This window comes from Delphinapterus leucas, chromosome 2 (genome assembly GCF_059928025.1).
Source record: "Delphinapterus leucas isolate spDelLeu-1000000601 "Yukka" chromosome 2, BTC_Dleu_Yukka2, whole genome shotgun sequence".
NCBI classification, from domain to species: Eukaryota; Metazoa; Chordata; class Mammalia; order Artiodactyla; family Monodontidae; genus Delphinapterus; species Delphinapterus leucas.
In genome coordinates, this window is record NC_143130.1 from 39,141,545 (window position 1) to 39,167,837 (window position 26,293).

The 26,293-nt window shown below is 41.0% G+C and overlaps 2 protein-coding genes across 10 annotated transcripts in view; one reads left to right on the plus strand and one right to left on the minus strand.

Annotated features, from left to right (window-relative positions):
- HOMER2 (homer scaffold protein 2) overlaps positions 1-24,783 on the plus strand; it is a 117,558-nt gene extending 92,775 nt beyond the window's left edge. For 5 of the 6 annotated variants that reach the window (XM_089906723.1, XM_089906724.1, XM_089906720.1 and 2 more), the window contains one exon: positions 1-24,783. The gene's annotated coding sequence lies outside the window, so the exon portion shown is untranslated. The other variant, XM_089906721.1, reaches the window with a different exon arrangement.
- The window catches only part of WHAMM (WASP homolog associated with actin, golgi membranes and microtubules), a 20,393-nt gene continuing 5,764 nt past the window's right edge, over positions 11,665-26,293 (minus strand). The window contains exons 3-10 of one of the 4 annotated variants that reach the window (XM_022554525.3): positions 24,632-24,782; positions 21,814-21,983; positions 20,693-20,855; positions 18,116-18,303; positions 17,078-17,164; positions 16,747-16,842; positions 13,917-14,403; positions 11,665-12,092 (exon numbers count right to left, since the gene is read on the minus strand). In XM_022554525.3, coding sequence (XP_022410233.2) covers positions 11,797-12,092; positions 13,917-14,403; positions 16,747-16,842; positions 17,078-17,164; positions 18,116-18,303; positions 20,693-20,855; positions 21,814-21,983; positions 24,632-24,782 — 1,638 coding nt within the window. In that variant the 3' untranslated portion in view covers positions 11,665-11,796. Of the gene's footprint in view, positions 12,093-13,916; positions 14,404-16,746; positions 16,843-17,077; positions 17,165-18,115; positions 18,304-19,100; positions 19,245-20,692; positions 20,856-21,813; positions 21,984-24,631; positions 24,783-26,293 lie in introns of those variants that run through there. The other 3 variants (XM_089906718.1, XR_016391988.1, XM_089906719.1) reach the window with 3 other exon arrangements.

Consider the following 26,293-nt stretch of genomic DNA (forward strand, 5'->3'; position numbering starts at 1 on the left):
AGCCTTGTGAAGAGTGCCCCCACCCCCAGGCCACACAGACCCCGGGTGCACCTGCCAGGAGCCCAGAGAAACCACGGTGGAGTCCAGACTGTGGGACATTTTGGCGGATGACTGACAGGTCCAATGATATGCAGCTGTGGGGAATGTGTCACTGTTCTTACCCTATGGACCACTTTTAATATAAAATCCTGACTTTAAATAAATTGTTGTAGCAATGTCTTATGGTGTGACAGACAATTAGGCACTTCTTGCATCAAATGTAAGAATTTAACGATTAGCATGAGGTGGATAAATGGACTCTCCCAAGAATACTGTTTTTTTGTTTCTTTTCCCTTTTCAAATGCCTTTTTGGTACATAAATAATATATACTTTTCTAAGAAGAAATGAAAAAAATCACCTGTTATTACACCATCTGATTATAACCACTGTTAACATTTTGGTATATATCTTTTCAGACTTCTTTTCTATGCATCTATAGCTGTTTTATTACTTTTTTCCTGAGATACAATCATATTATACATTATTATACATATACTGTTTTATAACTTGCTTTTTTCCCTTTTAACACTATATTGTAAATATATTTCTATGTCAGTAAATATGTAACAGCATCATTTTTAACATCTATGTAGGTTGTACCTTGGGTACTTGTTTCCAGTTTTATACTGTTGTACTCAAGGGTATGAGGGAAATCCTTTCTTCTAACACCTTCATGAGCTTTTCAGAATATTTACTTAGGATAACTTGCTAAAATTGGACTTGCTGGCTCAAAAGTGTAATGGGTGCTACAAGCACTGCTCCGTCTCCTCCTCTCCCTCCTGGGCACACAGGAGATGCCACTTACCAGCCCCTATAGTCACTCAGGGTCCTGGTGCTAATGCTGGCCAATAAAGTGTGAGCAGAAGTGACATGTGCAACGTCCAGGCTGAGACTGTGAGATGCCCCCATGCAGGTCTCCAGTCTTTCTGTTGCCTTGCCCCACAGGTGGTGATGTCCCAGGGCTGGAGCCTATGTCAGCTGGAGCCTTTGTCAGCCTGGGTCCCTGAGTGACTGTGTGGAGAGCTCCCCTTCTCCTGTCATGACACCCCCCTCCCCACTTGTGTGGATTTGTACTATGAAGAAAGAATAAACTTTAAGTGTTACACTATTGGCATGTCAGGGTTATTTTGTTACTGCAGCATAACACATCCTGACTAACAAAAAGGTACGCACATGTTGGGGACTTTTAATATATCTTGCCTCAAATTGCCTTCCAGAAAGATGATACCAAATTATGCTCTCACCAGCAATGTGTGAGAATGTCCGATTCCCCTCTTTCACACTGGTGTTTCCATGGGGACTGGGGGGGCTAGTTTTGATATGCATTTTTTTGATGACAGTGTGACCCTCCTAACCAACATATTTATTAGACTATATTCTTTTGTCATTTACCTATTCATCTTCTCTGGCCAATTTTCTTACAAGGTGTTTGTGTGTCTCATTGATTTCTAAGAAGTTTTTTTTTCCCTATAAATATTATTTTTTAAAAGTTGCATGTATTTGGGGCTTCCCTGGTGGCGCAGTGGTTAAGAATCCGCCTGCCAATGCAGGGGACACAGGTTCGAGCCCTGGTCTGGGAAGATCCCACATGCTGCGGAGCAGCTAAGCCTGTGCGCCACAACTACTGAGCCTGTGTGCCACAACTACTGAAGCCCGCACACCTAGAGCCCGTGCTCCACAACAAGAGAAGCCACCACAATGAGAAGCCTACACACCACAAGGAAGAGTAACCCCTGCTCACCGCAACTAGAGAAAGCCTGCACACAGCAACGAAGACCCAACACAGCCAGAAATAAATAAATTAAATAAATAAATTTATTTTTAAAAAAGCTCAATATATGGCATAGATTGAAAAAAATTTTTTTAGTCAAATCTATCTTTTCCTTTATGGTTGCTGCCTTTGCTGTCATGCTTTTGAAGATCTTTGCAATTCTGATTCCAAGGTTTTATGAATTTTCACCAGTATTTTATTCTTGTACTTTTATTGTTTTGTTTAAGCAATTAAATCTATGATCCATGTGGAATTTATTTTTTAAATTACCCCAACATCACTGATACAAAATCCCATTTTCACTATATATCCAATCCTTATATTTCTTTTTTTTTTTTTTTTTTTTTTTGCAGTACGCGGGCCTCTAACTGTTGTGGCCTCTCCCGTTGCGGAGCACAGGCTCCGGACACGCAGGCTCAGCGGCCATGGCTCACAGGCCCAGCCGCTCCACGGCATGTGGGATCTTCCCAGACCAGGGCACGAACCCGTGTCCCCTGCATCGGCAGGCAGACTCTCAACCACTGCGCCACCAGGGAAACCCCTCTTTTTTTTTTTTGAAAGCATCTTCTTTTCTTTCTTTTTTTTTTAACATTATTTATTTTATTTATTTTTGGCTGCATTGCTGCACGCAGGCTTTCTCTAGTTGCGGCGAGCAGGGGCTACTCTTCCTTGCGGTGCACGGGCTTCTCATTGCAGTGGCTTCTCTTGTTGTGGAGCACGGGCTCTAGGCGCACGGGCTTCAGTAGTTGTGGCTCGCGGGCTCTAGAGCACAAGCTCAGTAGTTGTGGCGCACGGGCTTAGTTGCTCTGTGGCATGTGGGATCTTCCCAGGCCAGGGCTTGAACCCGTGTCCCCTGCATTGGCAGGAGGATTCTTAACCACTGCGCCACCAGGGAAGCCCTCAATCCTTATATTTCTTTAAGCGTACTTCTGAACTTTCTATTGTGTACATTCTGGCACTGGTACCACATAGTTTGATCATCTCAGATTTAGACTAAATGTCGCCATTAATTAAACGTCTTCAAAAATGTCCTAGTACTTTTTGTATATTGACAGTTCCAAAAGAAATTCTGGATCATTTTGTAGCATTTAGAAGAATTGGAAATTGGATTGTGTAAAATTTATAGGTAACTATAGAGACAATTAACATCTTCATAATATTTAACCTTTCATTTCAGTAAATTTATAAAGTATTATGTTCCTCAGTATATTTTTTCTAGTACAGGTAATTTTTTGTAGTTGTGGTTACTATGGTAAATGAGCTCTTTTGTCCATTATATTTTCCAACTGCTTATTGTTAGTATAAAGGTACATGACTACTTTTTTTTAATGAAAATTAAATCCATTGATTTTTTAAATTTAAAATATTAAACAAAAGCTGTGTAAATGGAAGCATTATGAAAAAACATAATATGGAAACTGAAAGTCCCCCATAATTAAAATCCCTCTGCCCCCAAGATAAACAGTCAACAGTTGACACATAGTCCTCAAATCTTCTTTTCCTAAAGTATGTTTTATCATTTTGACCATATGATAGAACCCTTCTGCTGCTTGTATTTTTCACTTGGCAATAGATCTTGGACATCTTCCTGTTGGTACCATATCAATCTACCTCATTCTTCTTAACTCTGCATAGAGAGTTCTGTGGTTGTTTACTAGTTTGTTTAACTTGGCAATTGGTTATTTTGTAGCTAGCCAATTACTGAATTTCCTTTTGTTTTAATAGTTTTGTTGTTATTGTTAATTCTTTTGCCTTTTTCATGTAGTTAATAGTTCTGAGTAGTGATGATAACTTTACCTCCATATTTTTAATAATCTTATTTCACTTCCTTATCACACTGACCAGCACTTTTTGAACAATGGTAAATAACACCTATATAAATTGTGCCGGTATTGTACATTCTTCTTTATATATATTTTTTACTTGGTGAGAATACCTCTAGTGTTCCTCCAAAAGTACAAATTTGACTCTTAGTATGAGATATTCTTAATATTTGAATTTATATATTAAAGTTATGCCCTCCTCTTTCTAGTTTGCTGAAAGTTTTATCAGTAATGGTTGTTGGAATTTTATTAAATGCCTTTTTTTTTCACATCTGTCAAGATGATCAAATGGTTTTTCTTTTTTTTTTTGCGGTACGCGGGCCTGTGGGATCTTCCCGGATTGGGGCACGAACCCGTGTCCCCTGCATCGGCAGGCGGACTCTCAACCACTGCGCCACCAGGGAAGCCCGGTTTTTCTTTATCATAACTTAATATGAATCATTTAAATAGATTTGCTAATGTCAGACCCTGTCTGCATTTCTAGAAAAATCTGATTTAGTCATGGTATATTATTCTTTCAATATATGTCTCCACTCAATGTTAACAGTGGTTATTTATGATGGGTTGGTTTATGGTAGACTTTTATTTTTTGTTCTTATCTGTATTTTCTGATTTTTCTACATGGCCCTCATATTACTTGTATAATAATAGTAAGAGCTTTAAAATAAGAAAATTACTCTGGATTTGGTTTGCTCTTATTATTTTGGAATTTTTCAAAATTTTAGGTGGATAGTTATGTAATTTTTTTTTCTGCTGTCTTTATCAGGTATTGGTGTTGGGTTTGTGTTAACTTCTTAAAAAAAAAAAAGAACTTGGGGAGCTCTATCTCTTTTTTTCTATGCCCTTGAACAGTTTAAATAATATTTAGAATTTTTTGCTCCTTGAAGTTTTTATAACATGTATAAATCTGTCTAAGTCTAGTGCCTTTTTAGGAAATAATTCTTTGACAATTTTTTCAATGTTTTTCCATGCTCATTAGCCTCTTTAAACTTTCTTCCTTTTCTGTAAGTTTTTGGCAACTTAAACTTCCTAAGTAATGATTCTGTTAAGATTTTCAAATTTGCTAGCCTGGAGCTGTCATATTTTCTTTTCTCATTCATAACGTTCTGTGTCTGTGCTTTCCCTTTTTATTCTGGGACTTTAAATCTTAATTTACTGTTTTACCATTCTATGATATTTTTTGGTTTGTTTTTGTTCTTATTTTTCTTCCTTTATTTTATTATTTTTTCACCTTCTCAAGCTGAATGCCATTTTAACTATTTCCTGTTTAATAGTAGATATAGTTACTAGTGCTCATAAGGCTACATGACTTTTCTTCTGAATATTTCTTTATCCATTTCTGTTAAATTTTTAGCTATGGTGTTCTAAGTTATAAATAACTTGTAATTTCATATTTGACTTTTTTTTTACTTGAGTTATTTGAAATTAACTTTTAAATTTCTAGATAGTTTGATACTTTTTGTTGTTGTTATTAACATTTGTTACAAGTGTTGTCAAAGAGGGTATGGCCTGTACAATTTCTGCATTTTGGACTTTATTGATGTTTTCTTGGGACTTAATAAATTGTTAATTTTAATCAATATTCCCAGGAAACTGGAAAAGAAGATATATTCTTGGAAGGGAACAAAATTAAATCTGTATGTATTAATTTGACCTTATTAATTATAATCTCATGGACATTTAATTTTTGCTTACCTGATTTGTTTAAAGACTAAGGAAAGTGTGTTCAGACTACTATTGTATTTCTGTCTATTTCTCTTGTGTTTCTAACAGTTCTTGCTTTATGTGTTTCCGTATGACGTTATTTGGCAAATTATCTTTTTATACTTAAGGGAAAAAATATTTTCCTTTAAAGACTTGTCTACCTTTGTGGATTTTACCTGATTTTGTTGTAACAGAGTTGTTTATGTAGAAATACATAGTTCAGTAAAATGTTTGTGTCTGTTTTTAAGTCAACAAAAATCTTTCAGAAGCCCTTTGTGTCTTAAGATATTTTGGAAACTCTGGATCTCCCCAAGGGTGGGTTGATGTTCTCTAGGGTGACTTCCTGAGTCAAAGCAAGGAAGGCAGTGTGGGTTAAGGCACGTAAGCCTTTGGAACAGAATTAGGGTTTGGGGTGGTTTGCCAACATTTCCAGTGTCTGCTTCAGGGCAGCCCCGTGCTTGGTATGGTTAGGGGTCACCTGCCCTCCAGCTGGTCACCGTCTGCCTCGATGGGGTCAATGCTGAAGCTTTTCTTAACCCAAGAGGCACTTTTCTTCTGCAGGGCTGGCCTTCTGAGCAGAAGGCAGCTGAGGGTATATGCTTATGTTCCTGGCTGTTGGGGGAAAAGCTAATCTCGGAGACTCATTCTACCGGAAAAGATTTTTCCAGAGCTATTCAAGCAGATTTTTCACATGGCAAAGTCTGTGCCCGGCAGCGAACCAACTTTTCCCAAACACGTGGAGGAGGTGTGAATCTCAACCCACAGCTCAGGAGTGAAAGATATTCCACCTTCTCTATTTTCCCTTCATTCAAGTAAGTTTCTGTTTTGGGCCCTCGTTCTACCAGGCTCATGCAGTTGGATCTCAGTCAATCCCAGGACTCCCTTTTCTCCAGACGTGAGTTTTCGAAGGCTGAGGGCTTGCATATTCCCAGGGTGGTGGGGGGTCAGGGGGTCTATGTCTGTTGAGATGTCCCCTGTTCCTGCCCTCTCACTCCACTACCGCTGTGTCACAAGAATTCCTCACAGATTCCTGTGCTGCAGAAATCTCCATGAGGCTGTCCGAGGCCCTCTCTCTACGCAGCCATCCCATGTTTGGCAGCAAAGGTTTCGGGTGGAGGGTGATTTAACTTAGAGGGACCGCTAGATAAACCAGTGCGTGTTTGCACAAGAGAGCACGCTAGTGAGCGGAAGTGATTCTGTGGCCACCCATGCCCGCTTGCTTTGCAGGCCCTTGCAGCTCACTTGCAGGGGGCGGGGAGGGGCTCTGGCCCAGATCCCCACATCAACCACCTCCCAGAGGGGCCTCCTTAACACCAATCGGGTCCTAGGCTTCCCTTCTCCGGGGTGCTTGGGAAAGTTGACCTCGCTCTTTTGCAATAATCGTCCCGTGAATGAAGCTTTCCTTCCCAATTCTTGTCTTGTTCCTGACTACTCCTTTTCCTTCCCCTCCTCCTCCTGCCCTGTAGTGTTGGGGTCTCCAAGGATCCGGCCTGGGCCACCTTCCTGTGACACTCTCCCCTGGCAGTTCCAAGGCTTCACCACTCCACCTTGTCCCAGCCTCCTGGAGTCAGCTCCCCTCTGTCCAGTGCTGCCCCCTACCCACCTCCTGATCCCTGACCGTGGCACCTCCCCCCTCCAGGTGTTGGCACCATCTGTGTCCTTGCCCTTGCTTCCTGCACAATGAGTCACCATATTATGCTTCTTCCTCTGGTTATCCCAGTCTCTTCGCTCCATCACTGCTGCTCTCACCAGACAGTCCCTATCCTGTTCCTGATCCCCTCACTCTAGGATCTCCTCCATCGTCTGGTGCCTTTTAGGTAAAGCTGCCAGAGGCCTCTTCCTAAAGCTTGAGTCATCAGGTTCTAGCCCCCTCTCTCTATCCTCCCCCCATGAGGTCACACTAGCCACCTTCCCTGGTCCTGCCCAGGCCTTGCTGGTGCATCCTTTCTGTGCTCTAGTTCTTGCTCTTCCCACTGCCTGGAATCCTTTCCTGTTTCCAACCCCATTTCTCTTCTTAGACCCAGCTCAAAGGCCTAGGCCCTCCAGATTAAAATCAGCCACTCCAGGGGACTTCTCATGCTTCTTGGAGAGCTCTTTTCACACTTACAGCTTGTTTTTTTTTTTTAAACATCTTTATTGGAGTATCATTGCTTTACAATGGTATGTTAGTTTCTGCTTTATAACAAAGTGAATCAGCTATACATATGTCCCCGTATCTCCTCCCTCTTGCATCTCCCTCCCACCCTCCCTACGCACGTACAGCTCTTAAATCATTAATTCGTGTATTCATTTAACAAATATTTCTTGAGCACCTTTATGCCCCAGGCCCTGGGAACACAAAGGTGAAAAGACACAGATATTTCCCGCAAATCTATTACGTTCCAGTGGAGCCGTGAGGTGATACATTGCAGGTGCAAACGGAACTCAGCTGATGGAGGATTTGTGAGACTCCCCCTCAAGCAGGGCTCTCACAGGTGTTCAAGAACAGGAGTCAGGGTACACCCTGCTTCTCCAGAGCTGGGGTGACCCTGGGCCACTCTGAAGACTTTGTGAGACATCCAGCTCCAAGGCTCTTCATCTTGGAAGGAACCTGCAATGACTCTAAGTATGCCTGCCTCACTCTTCCCTTTCACAGCCCCCTCATTTCCTGTCTGACTTGTATATATTCGTGTTTTTCTAAGGATGGTCTGCAGACCAGCTGCTTCAGAGCTATCTTGGGTTTCCCAGAAAAACCTCCTGGATTAGCATTTTTGCAGGCCAGGCCTTGCAGTATGCATTCTAGAAGCTCCTTGTGCTAGACAACAAGATGATGGCTCCCCAAGATGTCCACATCCTAATCCCCAGAACCTATGAATGTGTTACCTTACATGCGAGAAGGGACCTTGCAGATGGACCTTCAGATGGGGAGATTATCCTGGATTATCTGGGGGAGGGGGGCCCAATCTAATCACATGAGTTCTTAAAAGCAGAGGACCTTTCCTGGCTGGGGTCAGAAAGAGATGGTGATGGAAGAAGAGTCAAAGAGATACCATGTTGCTGGCTTTGAAGATCAATGAAGGGGCCACAAGTCAAGGAATGCAGGCAGCCTCTAGAAACTGGAAAAGCTTCTAGCTTCTTCCCTAGAGCTTCAAAAAGGAACACAGCCTTGCTGACACCTTGATACTAGCCCAGTGAGACCCATGTAGGACTTCGGACCTATGGAACGGTAAGATAATAAATTTGTGTTGTTTTAAGCCCCTATAATTGTGGTAGTTAGTTCTGGCAGCAATAGAAACCTGATACGCGCCTCCCATGAGTTTACATATCTAAGAGTTGAGAAACTGCTGTACAGTGAGTCCCCGACATGCAAACGAGTTCCGTTCCGAGAGTGCGTTCATAAGACCAGTTTGTCCGTTAAGTCCGGCAAAGTTAGCCTAGGTACCCAACTAACACAATCGGCTATATTGTACCGTACTGTAATGGGTTTATAATACTTTTCACACAAATAATACATAAAAAACAAACACACACACACAAAAATAGTACTGTACGGTAAAGTACACAAAAGCACAACCACTTGTAGTAGATGCATGCACATGAAAATGTACGCCAGACGTGTGAACTAACTTACATGATTGGACCTGCGAACGCATGTTGCCATCTTTGAAAGTTTGCAACTTGAAGGTTCGTATGTAGGGGACTTACTGTATAAATTCACTCAGCTACATGGTTTCACATGATGGGTGGTCATTAATCAAAAACCTCTTGATTCTGGCCCTGCAACTACCTGCTTGATTCCCCAATTCAAATGCGGGAGAGGGAACAAATGAACAAATGAGTAAGTCAGTCTGATCAGCCCGGCTCATGGTTTTTCACTCCGGGACAAACCATAGGAGGCTTCCAGTTATGGATTGGCTGTCCTAGCGTCAGCTTTAGCCAGAGGGCCCAACTCAGGCTCTAAAACGTGGCCAAAGTGGGCTGCCCTTGTAGCCAGGGCTGTGGGTTGGGGGAGGCGTTGTGACTGGTGTCCAGGACAAGGGGCAGTGGTCCTAGAGTGGGGGAGGGCCCGGGAAGACTTTGGAGAGGAGGACGCGATGGAGTTGAGACTGAGAAGTGGGTGTGGATTTGCCGGACGGGTGGCAGAGGGCTGGGATGCCCTGGGCACTGAGGCTTAGGAGAGCAGGGCCATTTGAGGGCAGCCTGCTTGGTATTGCTGGAGTAAAACCTGTGGTGGGGAAGGGGCGGAGGGGCAGCAGCCAGGTTTCTGAGGGGCAGGCCTTTACCGGTGTGGGTTGGAGAGTGGAGCGGGACGTCGAGGGGGGAGGTGGGGATGGATTGACGGCACTTTAGCGGGTGGACGGCACAGGTTTGAAGCTGGACAGTAGCAGACAATACTTGACCCTCCCCTCGGCTCTGGATCCCCTGAGGCCAGAGTCTGGACTTAAGCCTTGGCTGGAAGAAGGGGGGAAATGGAGAAATGAGGGAGAGAGGATTCCAGAGAAGTTTGGGTGCACGTTAGACAGTTGGGCGAGGGGTTTCAATTGGAGAACTCTCTGGAAAAGGATCTTTTTTTTTTGAGTCTTCTCATCTTTGGCAGGCCTTAGAAAGCAAATTCTGAGAATTATCCAAGTCTGAGTAAGCTCACTGGTGTCTCAAAATACTGAAATTACAAGAATTAAAATAAAAATACCAAATTGCATAATAAGCATAAGAAAGTCCAGCAGAGCTCTGATGTTGCCATTTTTAAAAATACCAGATTCTTTCTAGAGAAACTTTTTGTGCTGAGCTCGGCCTGTCTATGGTGGAGAAAGAGGCCTGGGAGGCTGCCACTTGGCCTGCCGCTGGGATTTTCGACTGAGGCCCGGCAAGTAGCCAGCAGGGACTGTCCCCCGTGCTGCAGCACCACCCCCCCCACCCCCACCCCACACACACCGGGAACCTGCAAAAAGGAAAGGGAGCAGTGGGAACAGAGGCTAATGCCGGGTCAGGGCACCAAGGCCTGGGCCCCGGGAGCAGAGTGAGGCACCTTCGTGTACAGGAGCTGGATCTGGGTCTGCATCACTTCAGGTCAGGGAAAGTAGGACACCTGAGGGAGCCACGGGTGACCTGGCAGTGGCCACACTGAAGGATCTCCAGCCATGCACGGAGGTCCAGGCTGCAGCTGCTGAAGGACCCAGACCCCTCCCAGCTGTGCCAGCTGAGGCCCCTTGGAGTTAGCTAAGAAGAAACTCTAAGTAGGAGGGGTTTTGGTCTGTAACTTTTCTTTGGAAAAGTTGGGTCGATTCATCTTGTTCTTTGTAACCCAGGATTGCCATGGCAAGAGTGAGGGTGATGACATTAGTGGGGATGCTTTGGACAATTTGAGAAATGAGGAGACTGCCTTGTATGGGTCTCTTCCCCTTTCCTAATTTTAACACAAAGCAAGGAGGAGAAATGATTCCAGCATGAGTGCCTGAGGGAAACAACACTCTTCCCCCAGCCTTAGTAGTTGCTTAGATAAATGTTTAACGTTTGGGGGATTTTGTTGTTGTTGTTGTTTTTGGCTGAGTTGGGTCTTCGTTGCTGCGCGAGGGCTTTCTCTAGTTCAGGCGAGCAGGGGCTACTGTTCGTTGCGGTGCGCGGGCTTCTCACTGCAGTGGCTTGTCTTGTGGCAGAGCACGGGCTCTAGGCGCGCGGGCTTCAGTAGTTGCAGCTCACGGGCTCAGTAATTGTGGCACGCAGGCCCTAGGGTGCGCGGGCTTCAGTAGTTGTGGTTCGTGGGCTCTAGAGCGCAGGCTCAGTAGTTGTGATGCACGGGCTTAGTTGCTCCGTGGCATGTGGGATCTTCCTGGACCAGGGCTCAAACCCGTGTCTCCTGCGTTGGCAGGCGGATTCTTAACTGCTGTGCCACCAGGGAAGTCCCGTTTAATGTTTTCAATAAGATTTCAGCTAAACCCAGCCAAGGGAGGGATGGCTGTGTTAAGATATTATGTTTCATTTCCTCATGAGTGACACTGATGCATTATAAATAGTTCTTTATTATGAGTTTATATACTGCCTGATACATGAAATACATTTCCTTTAAAATATTTAAAATAATTCCTGCTTATAAGCAACTTATTCGGATTATTGTTAAAATAATGTTCACATTCAAACCTTTCAATCCCAGGAAACCACTACACACACTCGGGAGGAACGGTCAGTAGTGCTGTTTACCATAGCAGTGTAAACGTTTTTCAGAATAAGGGAATGATTCTAGATTATCCGTGGTGAACAATAACTACCATTTTCTTATGCCAGCTGTGCTCACCGTGCATTCTTAGATGCGTGAAAGGCACCACGTCTCTCCTTCCTTCCCTGACCTTAAGAGCTGCAGCGTTAAATAAAGCTGCAACGTCACACACCCAGCCCTGCTGATCTTTCGGGGTGTTATGTGGCCAGTCTACCAGCACCCCATTCACATGCTTTTCCAGAACGAGCCTTGGGCCTTGGCGAAGAGGCTAACGGTCCCACTCGCCGGGGTTCTGCTCATCACGATCGTCCTCCTCCGAGTCAGCAGATACTCTCTTAATTCTCTGGAGCGCCGCCTTGATGCTCCTCTCCAGGTCGCTGGTGGGTTTATTGCTGGGGCTCGGGCCAAGGTCAGGGTGAACTTTCTTCAGTTTGACCCCTTGCCTTATGGCAGCCAGAATGTGCTCATTGACTGAGGCACGGGGAGGGGACAAAGTGGGCGCTTGCACCTTCTGGAGAGGGGCCCTGTCATGCCTTAAGGAGGCCAGCACTTCATCCATCGACCCTGAAATTGAGTAAACAGAGCAAGGAGTCACGAAATCATACTCTTTCTCCCTGAGATGCCGAGACATTTTTGGACTCGTTAACAGGGTTACGTCACCCATCAGTTAATGCGATGATGTAAACAAATCATCATCATTCCATTAAACAAATGCTTTGATTATCTGCTAGAGAGGTCGACCATCAGCTCCCTTTCTGAATCCAGGATAGTCTAATTGCTAATATTTTACCTTGACCACTTATTTTCCAGTACTTCTTCAAATCCATAGCAACTCCCAGGCACAGTCAAAAGTCAACATACCTTCTGTTTCTCAAGACACAGGCGTTATCATCCTTTTGTGTAACCCTGAATATAGTTATGAATTCCTGGGGTATTAGAGTAATCCAACCCAATGTGCATTGACAGCTCTAAGATTGTATCTCCTCCATTTCCCTTCCCACTTAAAAATTTTTTTTAACGTACCCCACTGTATTTCTCCAACTTCAGTCTCGGATATTAGTCAGTGATGACTCGTTCTGTGATAATGAAGCGAGTAGGTTTCTACACATGAAAAGGCTTAAAGCAAAACTTTAATCAGTAGCTCAATGAACCCAGAGTGGGTGGCACTGGCACATTTCTCTGTATATAGTGTGTTTAATTCCACCTACATTACCCTGACGTAACTTACGTGCTCTACTTTTGAGGGTGTGAAATGCTGTCAAAACACAGATTAGATCAGAGTTTCAAGGCCTTGGTGAAGAGAAGCTATTTTTCACTCTGGCACCTTGAGACCCCTGCGGGGGTAAAATCTTTTACCACCTGCTGGAGACTGGGGCATGACTGTAGCCACTCATCTAGGGATCTTCTATATGAGACTTCAAGGTGAACAGTCATTTCTAGTTCAGAATTGAAAGGCCATGCCGTGGCTAACAAAACACTTTGGATTTTAACCTATAACTTGTTATTACATTTCCCGTCTAGGAGTAATACGACAAAGTTTCACCATCAAGGGCATTTTATTATTCTTTCCAGTGAACTGAGGCAGTGTGTGTGAGCTGATCAGGGCTTCCCACACTGTGGGCTACACCAGGCCGGGAACAGGGTGCCCCCCGCAAAGCCCTGCCACGTCCCATCTCTCGTCTGGACCCAGGCACGTGAGCTCTCGCTTTCATTTACACGATGTTGCCACAGACCCCATGGAAATGGGCCTACGGTCTCTACCTAAGAGCGTGCACATTTTCATTTGTACCCGGCTCCAGGTGCAAAGAAACCTTGAACTCAGAATAACCAGAATACGCATTAACCAGAACCACAGTTTGGAACTGTTCTGTTTGTATAATTCACATCACCTAGCACAATCGCCTTGTATGTTCTAGGCACAGGTACTCAGGCATAATCTTTAAAACAAGTGTACACAGCATTTCGATAGACTTTAAACACAGACACAAATACACTCCAGAGCAGTGGGCTCTGAGTCTGGGCAGATTTCAGCCCGTCTCCTCCATAGTCAATGTCTAAATCATAATTAGAATAATGAGTAGAACTATAGCCCTCATTAGACAGAAATATTCAAGTGTATTCAGTGTGCTATACTTGCAAATGCAAAAAAGTGGTCTACTATTTTTTTGACCACTTCATTTTAGAAAGATTTCCCGCAGCATTTATCAAACTCAGATTTAGGCTATGCTAACTTTGCAATAAAAGAGTGATAAGGCAAAAAAATGCTGAAATATTTTAAGACTGTAGAGAGTTCTAAAAAAGATTTTGATTTGAAGATGAAGGCTCCTAAAGCTAGAATGCTCCAACCACCTAACCAGCCCTGTGAGCAGGGACACTTCGGCAGATTACCTGGGCAGCTAAGACTGTCTGAGGAACCACACGGGCTCTCAGCGGGCGATTCACACACTAGAGGAAGCGGCTGATCATCTTTCGCTGGAGTCCTGAAGTGTAAATTCCGATGATTTGCAGATTGAGAAGAAAAGGGCAGAGCAGGGAGGGGCGGTGGCGGTGGCGGTGGTGGCGGCGGCGGCGGCGGCGGCGGCGGTGGTGGAGGAGGTGGCGGCAGTGACAACTCCTCACTTGATCTGCAGTGTGTATGGGCACCAACTGGAACAAAAGTCTGAACAGGGATGTTTCTAGCACAGTCTTCAGGCTCAGGGGTTATCACGTTACTAACTTCAGATAAGGGAGCGCTTCTGGTTTTCCTAGAGGACGGATGGATCACCGCCGTCATCTGAGAAGTCAGCGGGGATGTCTGCCGGGGAAGTCCACTCGGCAGGTGTGGAGCCACAGGTTGTGAGCGAGAGCTCTTTAGGACAGAGCGACCTGGACATCTCTGAAAATGAAAAACTGTTGTGAGAAACTTGCTACAAACGCAAACCGTCAAAATGCTGAAGCTTTCTGTAAGTGAACACTGAAGCATTTCTGTGCGTGGATTATTCTAATTCACAAAGTGGCTCCTTCTCACCATGTACTGCCACCCTTGCTACTAAATCTATCTATTTAAGGAATAAGCATTTCTATCCTTTCATAGAATACTTTCTCTGTAATAAAGATATGAAAGGATATATACAGATGAAAACATTCATCATATTTTTAGTATGAAAAATCAGAAACTTAGTATCAACGATAGGTGGAAAAAATTACGGTGAACTTAAAGTATTAGGCAGCCATGAAAAATCGTAAGTAGTGCAAAGTCCGAAACATCCTTAAAAAATGCAGATGATCTGGTGTTAAATGTATAACCAGGTAAAAGACAGAGGTATGAAAAATACCAGCAGGGTGGACCTCAAAGTGACAGTTAAAACAGGAATTATGGATGTTTCTCTAATTTTTATGTTTAGAGCAAATTTTATAATTTAAAAATGTGAATTAAAGAAGTTCTGATGAACGCATATATGTGAAATCTAGACAAATGGCATAGTTGACTTTATTTGCAAAGCAGAAATAGACGCACAGACAAAGCAGAAATAGAGAAAAATGTATGGATGCCCAAGGGGAAAGGGGTGGGGTGGGAGGAATTGGGAGATTGGGACTGACACATATACACTATTGATGCTATGTATAAAATAGACAACTGAAGAGTGGCCCCCGCTTGCCGCAACTAGAGAAACCCCTTGCACAGAAACGAAAACCCAACACCGCCAAAAATATTTAAATAAATAAAAATTTTAAAATAATAATAATAATAAAAATAAAATAGACAACTGATGGGAACATACTGTAGAGCGCAGGGAACTCTTTAATTCACTGTGGTGACCTAAATGGGAGGGAAATCCAAAAGGGAGGGGATATATGTATATGTATGGCTGATTCATTTTGCTGGGCAGTGGAGCTAACACAACATTGTAAAGCAACTATACGCCAATAAAAATTAATTAATAAAAAAAAATAAAGAAGTTCTGGTCTCGCAGGTATAGTTTACTAAAGAAAAACCTAACCTTACAAAGACCTAATCTTGAGGGATGTATACCTCCATGGACCAAAAAAACTGCAACTTTTACCAATTTGAGGTCAACTTGTTCCACTTTGTTGAGAGCTTAGGCAGCCTGATTTCTGTCACCTTCATACCATCTTCATACTGTCTACATTTGAAAGTTCATGACTGCTCTGACTAGTTCAGGGCTACGGAGCTGGACTTGCATCCCTGAAGTCCCTTCCTCCACACTGATCAATACCCTCTGGTGACAGCTGACCAGCAAGTTACTGTCCACCTGGCTCATCTGTATTCATGTAGCCCCCCGCATTCATGCCCAGGCTCCCACCCAGGACAAGCAGACTCTCTGGAGGTGGGGTCTGGGCATGAGTATTCTTTAGAAGCTCCAGAGGTGCTTCTGATGTGCTGCCCGGGTTGGAGAATCTCTGCTGTGGCTCTGACTCTGTATATCCCTCATCTAAGTCGTGTAATCACCCTGAGCATCAGTTACTCACCTTTAAAGTGGTGATGATATCGCACAAGGTTGTTTTAAGAATTAAATGAGAATGAATGTAAGTGCCTAGCACATGCCTGGTGTACGGCAGTGATCAGAGTAGAAAGCATATCGGGAAACAAGATGAAGTTGTAGGACATGATTGATTCGCTCTGGTGGCCCCTATTTTTCTTGTTGGTATCACACAGTGCACCTTCAGTACCTCATCCCAGAATTATGTCTGGGAGTGGGTGGTTTTCTCTTTTGGTTCATTGTGAAGGTGTGTGTTGCAGGTGTGTGATGAGAACAGGTTTATGTTCTACATTCAACAAATTTAATGTTACTTTAAAATAAGTATTTACTGTTTTTTTTTAAACCTATTCACTTTTAATAGGGCGCAAAATTATACTTACATCACAGTGTTTCCTTGACCAAATTTTAAAGACTTCTTTATTACAAATGAGGAAACAGCTAAATCTAAGGGCAATTTAGCTATTTTCAGTTTTCCCTGCCAGCTGACACCATGGTGAGCAGAGTCACACCACCTGGTCAGGGGGCAGAGCAGGAACCCTAGTGTGTGGCAAGGTCAAAAACATCATGATATTTCTAATATTTTTGATTTTTATTTATAGACTACAAATAATGGCATTTGGGAAACATTTTATGTCCCAAATTTCTGTTCCTAATACTTTATACTTTTCTCCTAGGATGGGTGATCTTCGTATATTTCTCCAGACAATGCAGGCGAAGTGATTATTTCTAGAACTCACCTCTTTAAATGCTCTCAATCGTTGGAGTGTTTTTTGGCGCTCTTGGTTTATCCATTCTTTTTTCTTTTGCTCCTCCTCTTTTTTCTGGTCTCTTTTCTGTATTTAAACAAACACATATTTGTAAACTTCTCAGAAGTCCTGAGAAAGAGAGGGACTGTCACCTGACCTTATTGCCTCCTCTGGCCCCCACGTCTGCCCCCCACGCGGCAGGGCCAGACTGCGCTGTCCCCTCAGGATCAAGGCTGACGGGGCAGTGGAGCTCCACTTTGCACAAACTTAAGCCCGTGTGTCATGTTATGCAAATATAAAACATTTTTCTTCAACCACTCACCCTCTGAACGCTATGATGCTGATGAAAATATTTTATGCTTTCTTCAGCCTGTTGCAATCTGAGTCGATGATTTTCTTTGCATTGATCCTGGGGGAATAATATAATTTCATAGATCTGTTTTTCACCTGGTTATAAATTGAACGCCACCTGGTTTTTAATATTACCATGGGCTATAGCATAAAAGGTTAAAAGAAAAAAGCACTGCATTTGGGCTGCAGTATAAAGCATTTATTAATAGGAGTTATGGTGTGGCTCAGTGCTTCTGCCTTCTCCTCGGTCACGTGATACAGGGCAGTGGGCTGCTTATGGGAATCCCTCCTTCCCGGTAGGAGGGCCACGGCTGGGATTTAGTGCTTTGAGAGATGAAAAAGCAAATCCTCCAAACAAGTGGAAATGAGAGGACATACAGGCAGTCCCACATTCCTAAGTGGGGTGTGTCCTAAGGATCTGTTTCAATGCAATTATTTTAAACACATTTCCCCATAATGTTCTAAGTAATATCTCCAAATATACCTACATAACACATCCAACCTACAATACCTGAAAAAGTATACTAAAAACTACATCTCAATTATGCTTAGCCATTCTTAGTATGTTACCTTTTTATGTAATCACAGAGTGTTTAAAAATTAAGAAAAAAATCACTCACCGCATATAAGGATTGAAATGAGCTGAATATTATCTGATATTTTATAATCAACAGTTCACAATAAAATTTCAGCATTTATTATAGCTGATTAGAAGTTTCTACCTATTGTGGTTTTTAAAATACCTGTGTAAGTAATAGGCATTCAATAAATAGTTGTTGAAAGACTTAATTAAAATCTAAAAATGATGGCAAATGCTTAAATCCAAAAGGAAAAAGAATCTTAAGAAAAACATTTTAAATGTATTTTAATTGTATCCACTGATAGCTACATAAACACACACAAAATTAATCATTGATAAAAAGCCTTATTTTCAATACCTCTTTATCTTTCATAAAAGAAGAAACCCCCAGAAGGGGTAAGAAAAGAAAGCTGCCCTGGGCGCTCCTACCTTTCTGTTCCTGAGACGGGCTCTTCTGGCACAGATCCTGCCCCGTTTAGATTCCAGCTGCTGGCACTGCCGGCTGAGTTCCTTCACCTCCAAATTCTTATCATCCTGCAGCCCCATTACATGATCCATGACTTTAAGTTCCTCTGGATTTTCACATGGATCATAATAGATAACTTCATCCTGTTTATCTAGAAACATATTAATGATTTCTTAAAAATATGTCTTATTATTAAAAATAATGCATACTTTAAGGTAAGGAAAGTTAAATATCCTTGTAATTATGATTAACATTTATGTATATGTATATCTATGTGTACACACATACACACACAAACTTATATAGCTACACATATCAACAGAATTCTTAGAGAAACTTTTCCATGTGATGGAAATATAATTTTAATGGCAACACAGTATTCTCAAATTTAAGCACTCTCTGTTGTTAGAATATTCCAGTGTTCTATTATTATCAATTTCACTGTGATGAACATCTGAATATAAATCTTTGTGTACATTTTTTATTACTTCCTCAGCAGATGAATATTTAAGGCTCTTGATGACTCTTGTCAAATCACCCTCCTCCAGAAAGGCAACTTACATTCTACCAGCAGTATATCATTAAGGTGCCTTAATGATATTTAATCTTAATTACATATTGATTTTTAAAAAGTACATGCTAACTGTAACAAATTCAAGCCCTACAGAAGTACACAAAATAAAAAGTGAAATTTGCCTCTTCCTTCACCAACTCTTTGGCATCTTATTCCCAAAGGAACACATGGACAGTTTGGCATGCATCCTTCCAGATTAACTTTTTTCTAATAGAAGTTTTTCCTAAATATGTAAAATGCTTATAACGTGAAGCTACTGTAAAGTTTTTTGAATACCTAGGATTAAATTAAATGTTCAGGATCTATATGAAGAAAATAACTAAACTTGGAGGAACTTTAGGGAAAAAAAGACTTAAGTAAATGGAGAGACATACCATGTTCTTGGATGGGAAGATTCAATATTGAAAAGATGACAATTCTCCCCAAATTATCTCTAATGTTAAGTGCAATCCCAATAAAAATTCCGAGTTTTTTGGGTTTTTTTGTTTTGAACTTGCCAAAATGATTCTAAAGTTCATCTGGAAGAATAAAGGAGTGAGAAAAGTCAGAAAATTTTTGGAAAAGTAGAGTAATGGGGGAAGTACTTGCTTTACCTGATACTAAAATGTACCTCCAAGGTACAATAATAGAAACAGCATGGTACTGGCACCAGAAGCCACTCACAAATCAGTGAAAGAAAATAATTCATAAATAGATCAAAACAAATATGATAATTCTGGATATGAGACAGGTAAAAGTCAAAGCAAAGCAACAGGGGAAAATGTTTTTAAAAACTAGTGATTGGGACTGCTAACAATTTGGGGGGAAAAGTTAGATTCCTACCCCACATCAAAATAAATTTCACCTGGATTAAAGAGCCAAATGTTTTTAAAAACAAAATCATAAGAATACTGAAATAAAACATAAGTAAATACTGATATAATTTTGGGATAAGGAGGTATAACACCAAAGCAGAAGACTGATAGAGGTGACTTCATAATAATTAAATATTCCTACAAGGCAAGAAAAAGCAAATGACAGAGAAATTATTTGCAACATATGACAGATAATAGAATAACATCTCTAATATAGAAAGGGAATGTTCCAAAGAAAAATGGTCAAAGGCCATGAATAGGCCATGAATAAAAGAAATACAAATGGCCAGTAAACATACAAAATTGCGTTCAACATCACTTGTGATTAAATAAATGAAAATAAGAAGATGCCATTTTTGCTCTCAAGTAGGTGAGAATTTAAATGAATAAGTATGGGGAAAAAGCTATTTTTATAATCAGCTGATGGGAGCATCATTTTGTACAACCTATCTAGAGGGCCATTATGTAGAATGAAATTTAGAAATTTAGAAAATAATAGAGGTGTAGAAAAATGCATATCAAATGATTCTTGTAGGTTTTTTTTAACAAGTATGTGTCAAAATGTAAAATATGCATTGTCCTTGACCTGATTCCATCTTTAGAAATTTATTCCAAGGAAATAATCTGTTGTAATCACAAAGACATGTGTAAAGGAAGGTTCTTCACTACAATGCTGTTCACAACAGTGAAAAAGTGGAAATCCCGGCATGTCTATACAATGGAATACTATGCAGCCATTAAAATTTTTGATGGTTTTCTTACTTACTGAAATGGAAGAATGATTATTATGTATTAAGTGAAAAAGAGGTTACTGAACAGGATACATAGTTCTGATTTAAGAAATTGAAAGATTTATAAACATCAGCATACAAAAAAGGCTACAAAGCTATAGAGCCTAAGTATCTCTAAATGATTTAATTGGGGTAATAATAGTTTCCCTTTGTTTTGCTGTGTGTTTAACAATGAATATATTATTTGAATAATAAAGTACTAAAGGGAAACTTTGTTAGAAAATTTCAGATATATTAGACAATATACAGTAATTGATAATATGATCTATATTTCCTTGAATGTGTAATTTAAACATATATACATTTATATATATGTTTTACCTTTTATAAGTCTTTTAATAGAGTCCAACTGTGTAACAAGCAGTATTTCTTCATATTTTAATATCTCAAATTTAACCTCGTATAGTTCTAACTGAACTTCATAATATTGTATTTCTAATTCGTCTACAACATTTATTTTTTCTTGTTCTGGAAGATCTTCCATCTTGTTTTCATGAAAAAAATAAGAGCAAGTTAAAATAATTAGTACATTAAAGGCAAACTTTACAAGCATTCAAGTTATTTTCTATTCCTTGCTCAATATCAAATATAAAAAAAGCAAATAGAGAAGAAACACTTTTCCATTTCATTTAATGGGATAAAAATGCCTTCTTCAATGTTTGTCACAAATACTTTATCTCATCCCTGAAATATATGAAAACATTTAGGTTTTGAGAAAAATAAACAGCAATGAGGTATTTACAAATGTTTTCTGCTTTAAAGTCATAATGTTACAGGAAAAAAATTAAGTGACTACGCTTCTAGGATAAAGCACCTCTTTGATTATTCTAAAATTGTGCTGAAAACACGGCTTGATTGATTTTAAACTACTGAGTACTTGATTGATTTTAAAGTACTACATCAGTACTGAGTTTGATGTTATCGTCAAGTGAATCCTACAATATAATATTTCACAAACAGGGACCTCCTTGGTGGCGCAGTGGTTAAGAATACGCCTGCCAGTGCAGGGGACACAGGCTCGATCCCTGGTCCAGGAAGATCCCACATGCCGCGGAGCATAAGCTGATGCCCCACAACTACTGAGCCCACATGCCTAGAGCTTGTGCTCCGCAACAAGAGAAGCCACCGCAATGAGAAGCCAGCACACCGCAAGGAAGAGTAGCCCCCGGTCACCACCACTAGAAAAAGCCCGCACGCACCAATGAAGACCCAACAAAGCCAAAAACAAATAAATAAATAAACAATTAAAAAAAAATAATATTTCACAAACATTTTGGCCAAAGGGAAACTTCACGGCCAACCTTCCACAGTCTGCAAATCTACTGGAAGATGGTGTTGGAATAAGCAAAGAAAGGAAGCTCTTTCACAATGCCTGGAAAGAAAGATTCTACCTAAAATAAAAGTGTATTTTTAAAACAAAGTTTCACTTCTCTTTGTCTCACCTTTCCCTGAATTTCAGCTCTTTTGTGACTGAAACACAACTCTTTGGCTCTCATGAGTTGCAGAGTCTCCCGAGCTAACATCAGCTTGAGTTTTTCTAACCTGGGAGTTGCTGTGGCCCAGGCAGCCTGGCCAAATCTCTTCTCATCCTGTGCCATTTGTTTCTGCATTCCTGTTGTATTGTAATTAATAAAATAAAACATAATTACAACTCATTAAAAACAGAAAAATTTATCCTGAACTAATTCTTTGTTTATTGCCTCCCATGTTACCTGCAAAACATCCCTTTTAAAAGAAAAGTTCTTGTATTTTAGTGAATTTTTATTGTCACAAAAATAATGCATGGTTATTGGTATAAAATTTTAGATAACTTCATTTAAAAAAAGAAAATAATAAATCATGAATCTCACTTATTTAAAGCAATTGCTTCTTACATTTTGGTGCATATACTTCTAGACTATTTCTATGTTTAGCTAGACAGACAGGAAGATACAGTTTGACCAAAACAAACAAACCCCCCCCCACAGGATCATCATTCTGCTTTCTATCTTTTTTATTTCACTTAATATATGAGGGAACTCTTGCTATTCATAAAAATAATTATAGAGAATCATGCTTACTGCTATATGGCGTTCCATTTTATAAATGTACTATAGTTCAACAAACTGACAGGCAATAAGTTGTTGCTATTTGGGTCTACTATCAACAATGATTTAAGATCAAAGTCCTTCACCCAGCCCACAAGACCATATGGTCTCATCCCTTCCTGTCTTGCTGGCATTATCTCACACCACATTCTCCATTCAGGCATACCTCAGAGATAATGCAGGTTCAGTTCCAGACTACCACAATAAAGCGAATATCACAATAAAGTGATTCACATGAATTTTTTGGTTTCCCATTGCGTATAAAAGTTATGTTTACACTGTACTGTGGTTTATTAAGTGTACAGTAGCATTATGTCTAAAAAAACAATGTATATTTGAGGCAGGAGATAGACGGGCCCCAGGCTAAACAGTTTCTCCCCTGTGGACAGAAACTCTGTAATAGCAGAAACTCCATAAAAGCAGGATAATGGGGACTTCCCTGGTGGCACAGTGGTTAAGAATCCACCTGCCAATGCAGGGGACACGGGTTCGATCCCTGGTCCAAGAAGATCCCACATGCCACGGAGCAACTAAGCCCGTGCGCCACAACTACTAAGCCCACGTGCCACAACTACTGAAGCCCATACGCCTAGAGCCCATGCTCCACAACAAGAGAAGCCACTGCAATGAGAAGCCTGTGCGCCACAACTAAGAGTAGCCCCCATTCGCTGCAACTAGAGAAAGCCAGTGCATAGCAACAAAGGCCCAACACAGCCAAAAATTAAAAAAAAAAAAGGATGAGGGAGGAGGCTGGGCCCTTACCAGATAAGAGATAAAAGACCACATATTCCTCATTCTCGAAGTCAAGGAGAACTTCCTGACTAAACATGCACAGAAAGGCTCCTTGGAGGTCAAAAAGGGAGGGGGCGCCACCTCATAGTAAGTGATGTCAACCTACCCTAAGCCTCTAGAATCCATCTTGGCTAAGAGATGCACACACACACACACGGGAGGATCCTGAGATATACCAAATACGGACTCAGAACCAGGCAAAGCAAGATGACTGGTCAAAGGAAACCCGGAAGAAATGCCCCGTAAAAGTGATTCAGACTACCACGAGGGTGTGACTCTCTCTGAGCCCACCCGTGTGTCTATCCACAGTCACTGTCCTCTTCTTCCTTTTAATAAACACTTTACTTGCTTCACTACTTTCTGTCTCTATGTGGAAATTCATTTCTACACAGCTGACAGGCCAGGGCCTTGTCACTGGCCACTGGTCCCTGGTGGTCTTGTGGCTAGGATTCAGCGTCCTCACTGCCACGGCCTGATCTCAATCTCTGGCCGGGGAACTGAAATCCTGCTTCAAGCTGCTGCAGGCTGAGGCCATCCGAGATCACATACATACCTTAATTTAAAAATACTTTATTACTAAAATATGCTAACCATCATCTAAGCTTTCAGTGAGTTGTAATCTTTTTGGAATAATAACATCAAAGATCACTAATCACAGATCACCATAAAAAATATAATAATAATGAAAAAGTTTGAGATATTAGGAGAATTACCAAAACGTGACAGAGACATGAAGTGAGCAACTGCTGTTGGGAAAACAGCACTTGCTGTTTTACAATAGACTTGCTCAGTGCAGGACTGTCACAGACCTTCAATCTGTACAAAACATAATATCTGTGAAGTGCAGTAAAGTGCAGTGCAGTGAAATGAGCTATGACATGAGGTGTGCCTGGACTGTGCTCCAGCCCATGGCTTCCTCATACTTGGCATACTTCCCAAGTTCCTCAGACTTGTCAAGCTCCCAAAAACCAGAGGGCCTTTGCAAATGCTACTCCTGCCTGGAACACTCTTCCCTCACTTTTTTGCTTTCTCCACTTCCATTTACCCTTCAGATATCAGGGCAAGTGCCACTTCTCAGAGGCCTTCATTGGCCACTCTGATTGGGCCTAATTTCTCTCTCCTAAGCTCTCAGAGCCCCATGTTTCTCATCTTCATGTGGCTTGTTGCCACTGCCATTTTCCATGTGTTTGAATGAATATATAATTAATATAATTAAGATTTTTCTCCCTTCACCTGACTGTACAGTGGCTGTTTATGCTTATCCTTATATTGAATCCCCAGTACCTAAAAAATACAGAACCTGGTGCTTAAGAGGCACTCAAATGTTTTCCGAATAAAATGAAAATTACATGTATCTTAGTATAGCATTTTAAATTATTACCTGCTAATGCTTCTACTGTTTTTTCAAAATAATTCACTGTAATATCTTGAATCGAGACTATAGCTTCTTCAGCCCGTCTGGTCCATTCTTGGGCTTCCTTCTGCAGGGCAACTACCCTTTTAGGACCCAGACCATCCTCATCCAAGGACTTCTATAGAAAGAAGGGAAAGTTATATTAGTAAAAGAGAATAGTAATGTAGAGCCATTAGGAAATCGAAAGGAAATTGGTCACATGGATTATTTCAGCTACTTTTATTACTACTACATAGTCAATTAAATTTCATTCATTCATCAGTTCCTTACTGAGTATGAATAAGGCTCTAAGTGGTGCATCCTTTGGATGACAAAGGGATACTCTGAAGTATAAAGGGAAAAAACCCTACTTTTACTTTGTATTACTCAAATAGCTTTTTCTATAAGGGAATGCTGTCAAGTTATGTTTCTCTATTAATAATAATACACGATTGTTTGAATGAGATTTGTATTGTTAAGCACTCAGCAAAAGCCTGGTACATGACACTCAAGTGTTAGCTGTTGCTGTGGTTTCTTTTAGGGACATGGCAGGAAGCTTTTCAATAGTGAGATTCTTTTCTGAAGGGCAAAAGTAATACAGTAACCTAAAACATGAATGATTGTGACATATACTATGTCACCTAGTATCCAATTCTTCTACCAAGCATGATTTAGTGACATTAAGAAATATACCCAGGTTAGCCATCAGGGAAATGTAAATTAAAACCACAATGAGATACCACTTCACATCTACTAGGATGGTTATAATCAAAAAGACAGACAATAACAAGTGTTGACGATGATGTGGTCAAATCGGAACCCTCATTTACTGCTGGTAGGAGTGTAAAATGGTGAATTTATGGAAAATAGTCGGGCAGTTCTTCAAAAGGTTAAACAGAGTTACTGTAGGGTCCAGCATATCCATATATCCAAGAAAAATGAATACATATGTCCACATAGAAACTTGAACACAAATATTCATAGCAACGTTCATAATAGCCCAAAAGTGGAAAGTTACAAATGTCCATCAATTGCTAAATGGATATGTAAATGTGCTATGTGCATATAATGAACATTATTTGGCAATGAAAGAAATGAAGTTCTAATACACACTGCAACATGGATGGAACTTGAAAACCTGATGCTACATGAAAGGAGCCAGACACAAATCATTCCATACGATATGAAATGTCAAGAACAGGGAGATCTAGAGGCAGAAAGCAGATGGGTGGTTGCCTGGAGTTGGGGGGGAATGGGGAATGCATATGGGGTTTCTTTTCAGGGAGATGAAAATGTTCTGGAATTAGTGCTGGTGGTTGCAAAACTCTGAATATACTAAAACCCACTGAATTGTACACTTTAAATAGGTGAATTATATGGTCTGTGAACTATATCTCAGTACAGCTGTTATTTAGAGAAAGAAAAAATATACACAGGAAGTAAAGACAATCCAAATAATAGATTTGCAAAATAACGAACAGAACAACTTTCTCCACAGGTTAGGCTGGCATGAGTTTCATCTAAACATGATACCATTTTTATGGTAGCCCGGCAGTGGCCATGGGTGCATGTGTGGAAGGATGGCCCAGTGCAGGGGGCAGAGATCAAGAGATCTCTGTTGTCTTCTGATTCCAGCTGGTTTAGAACCAG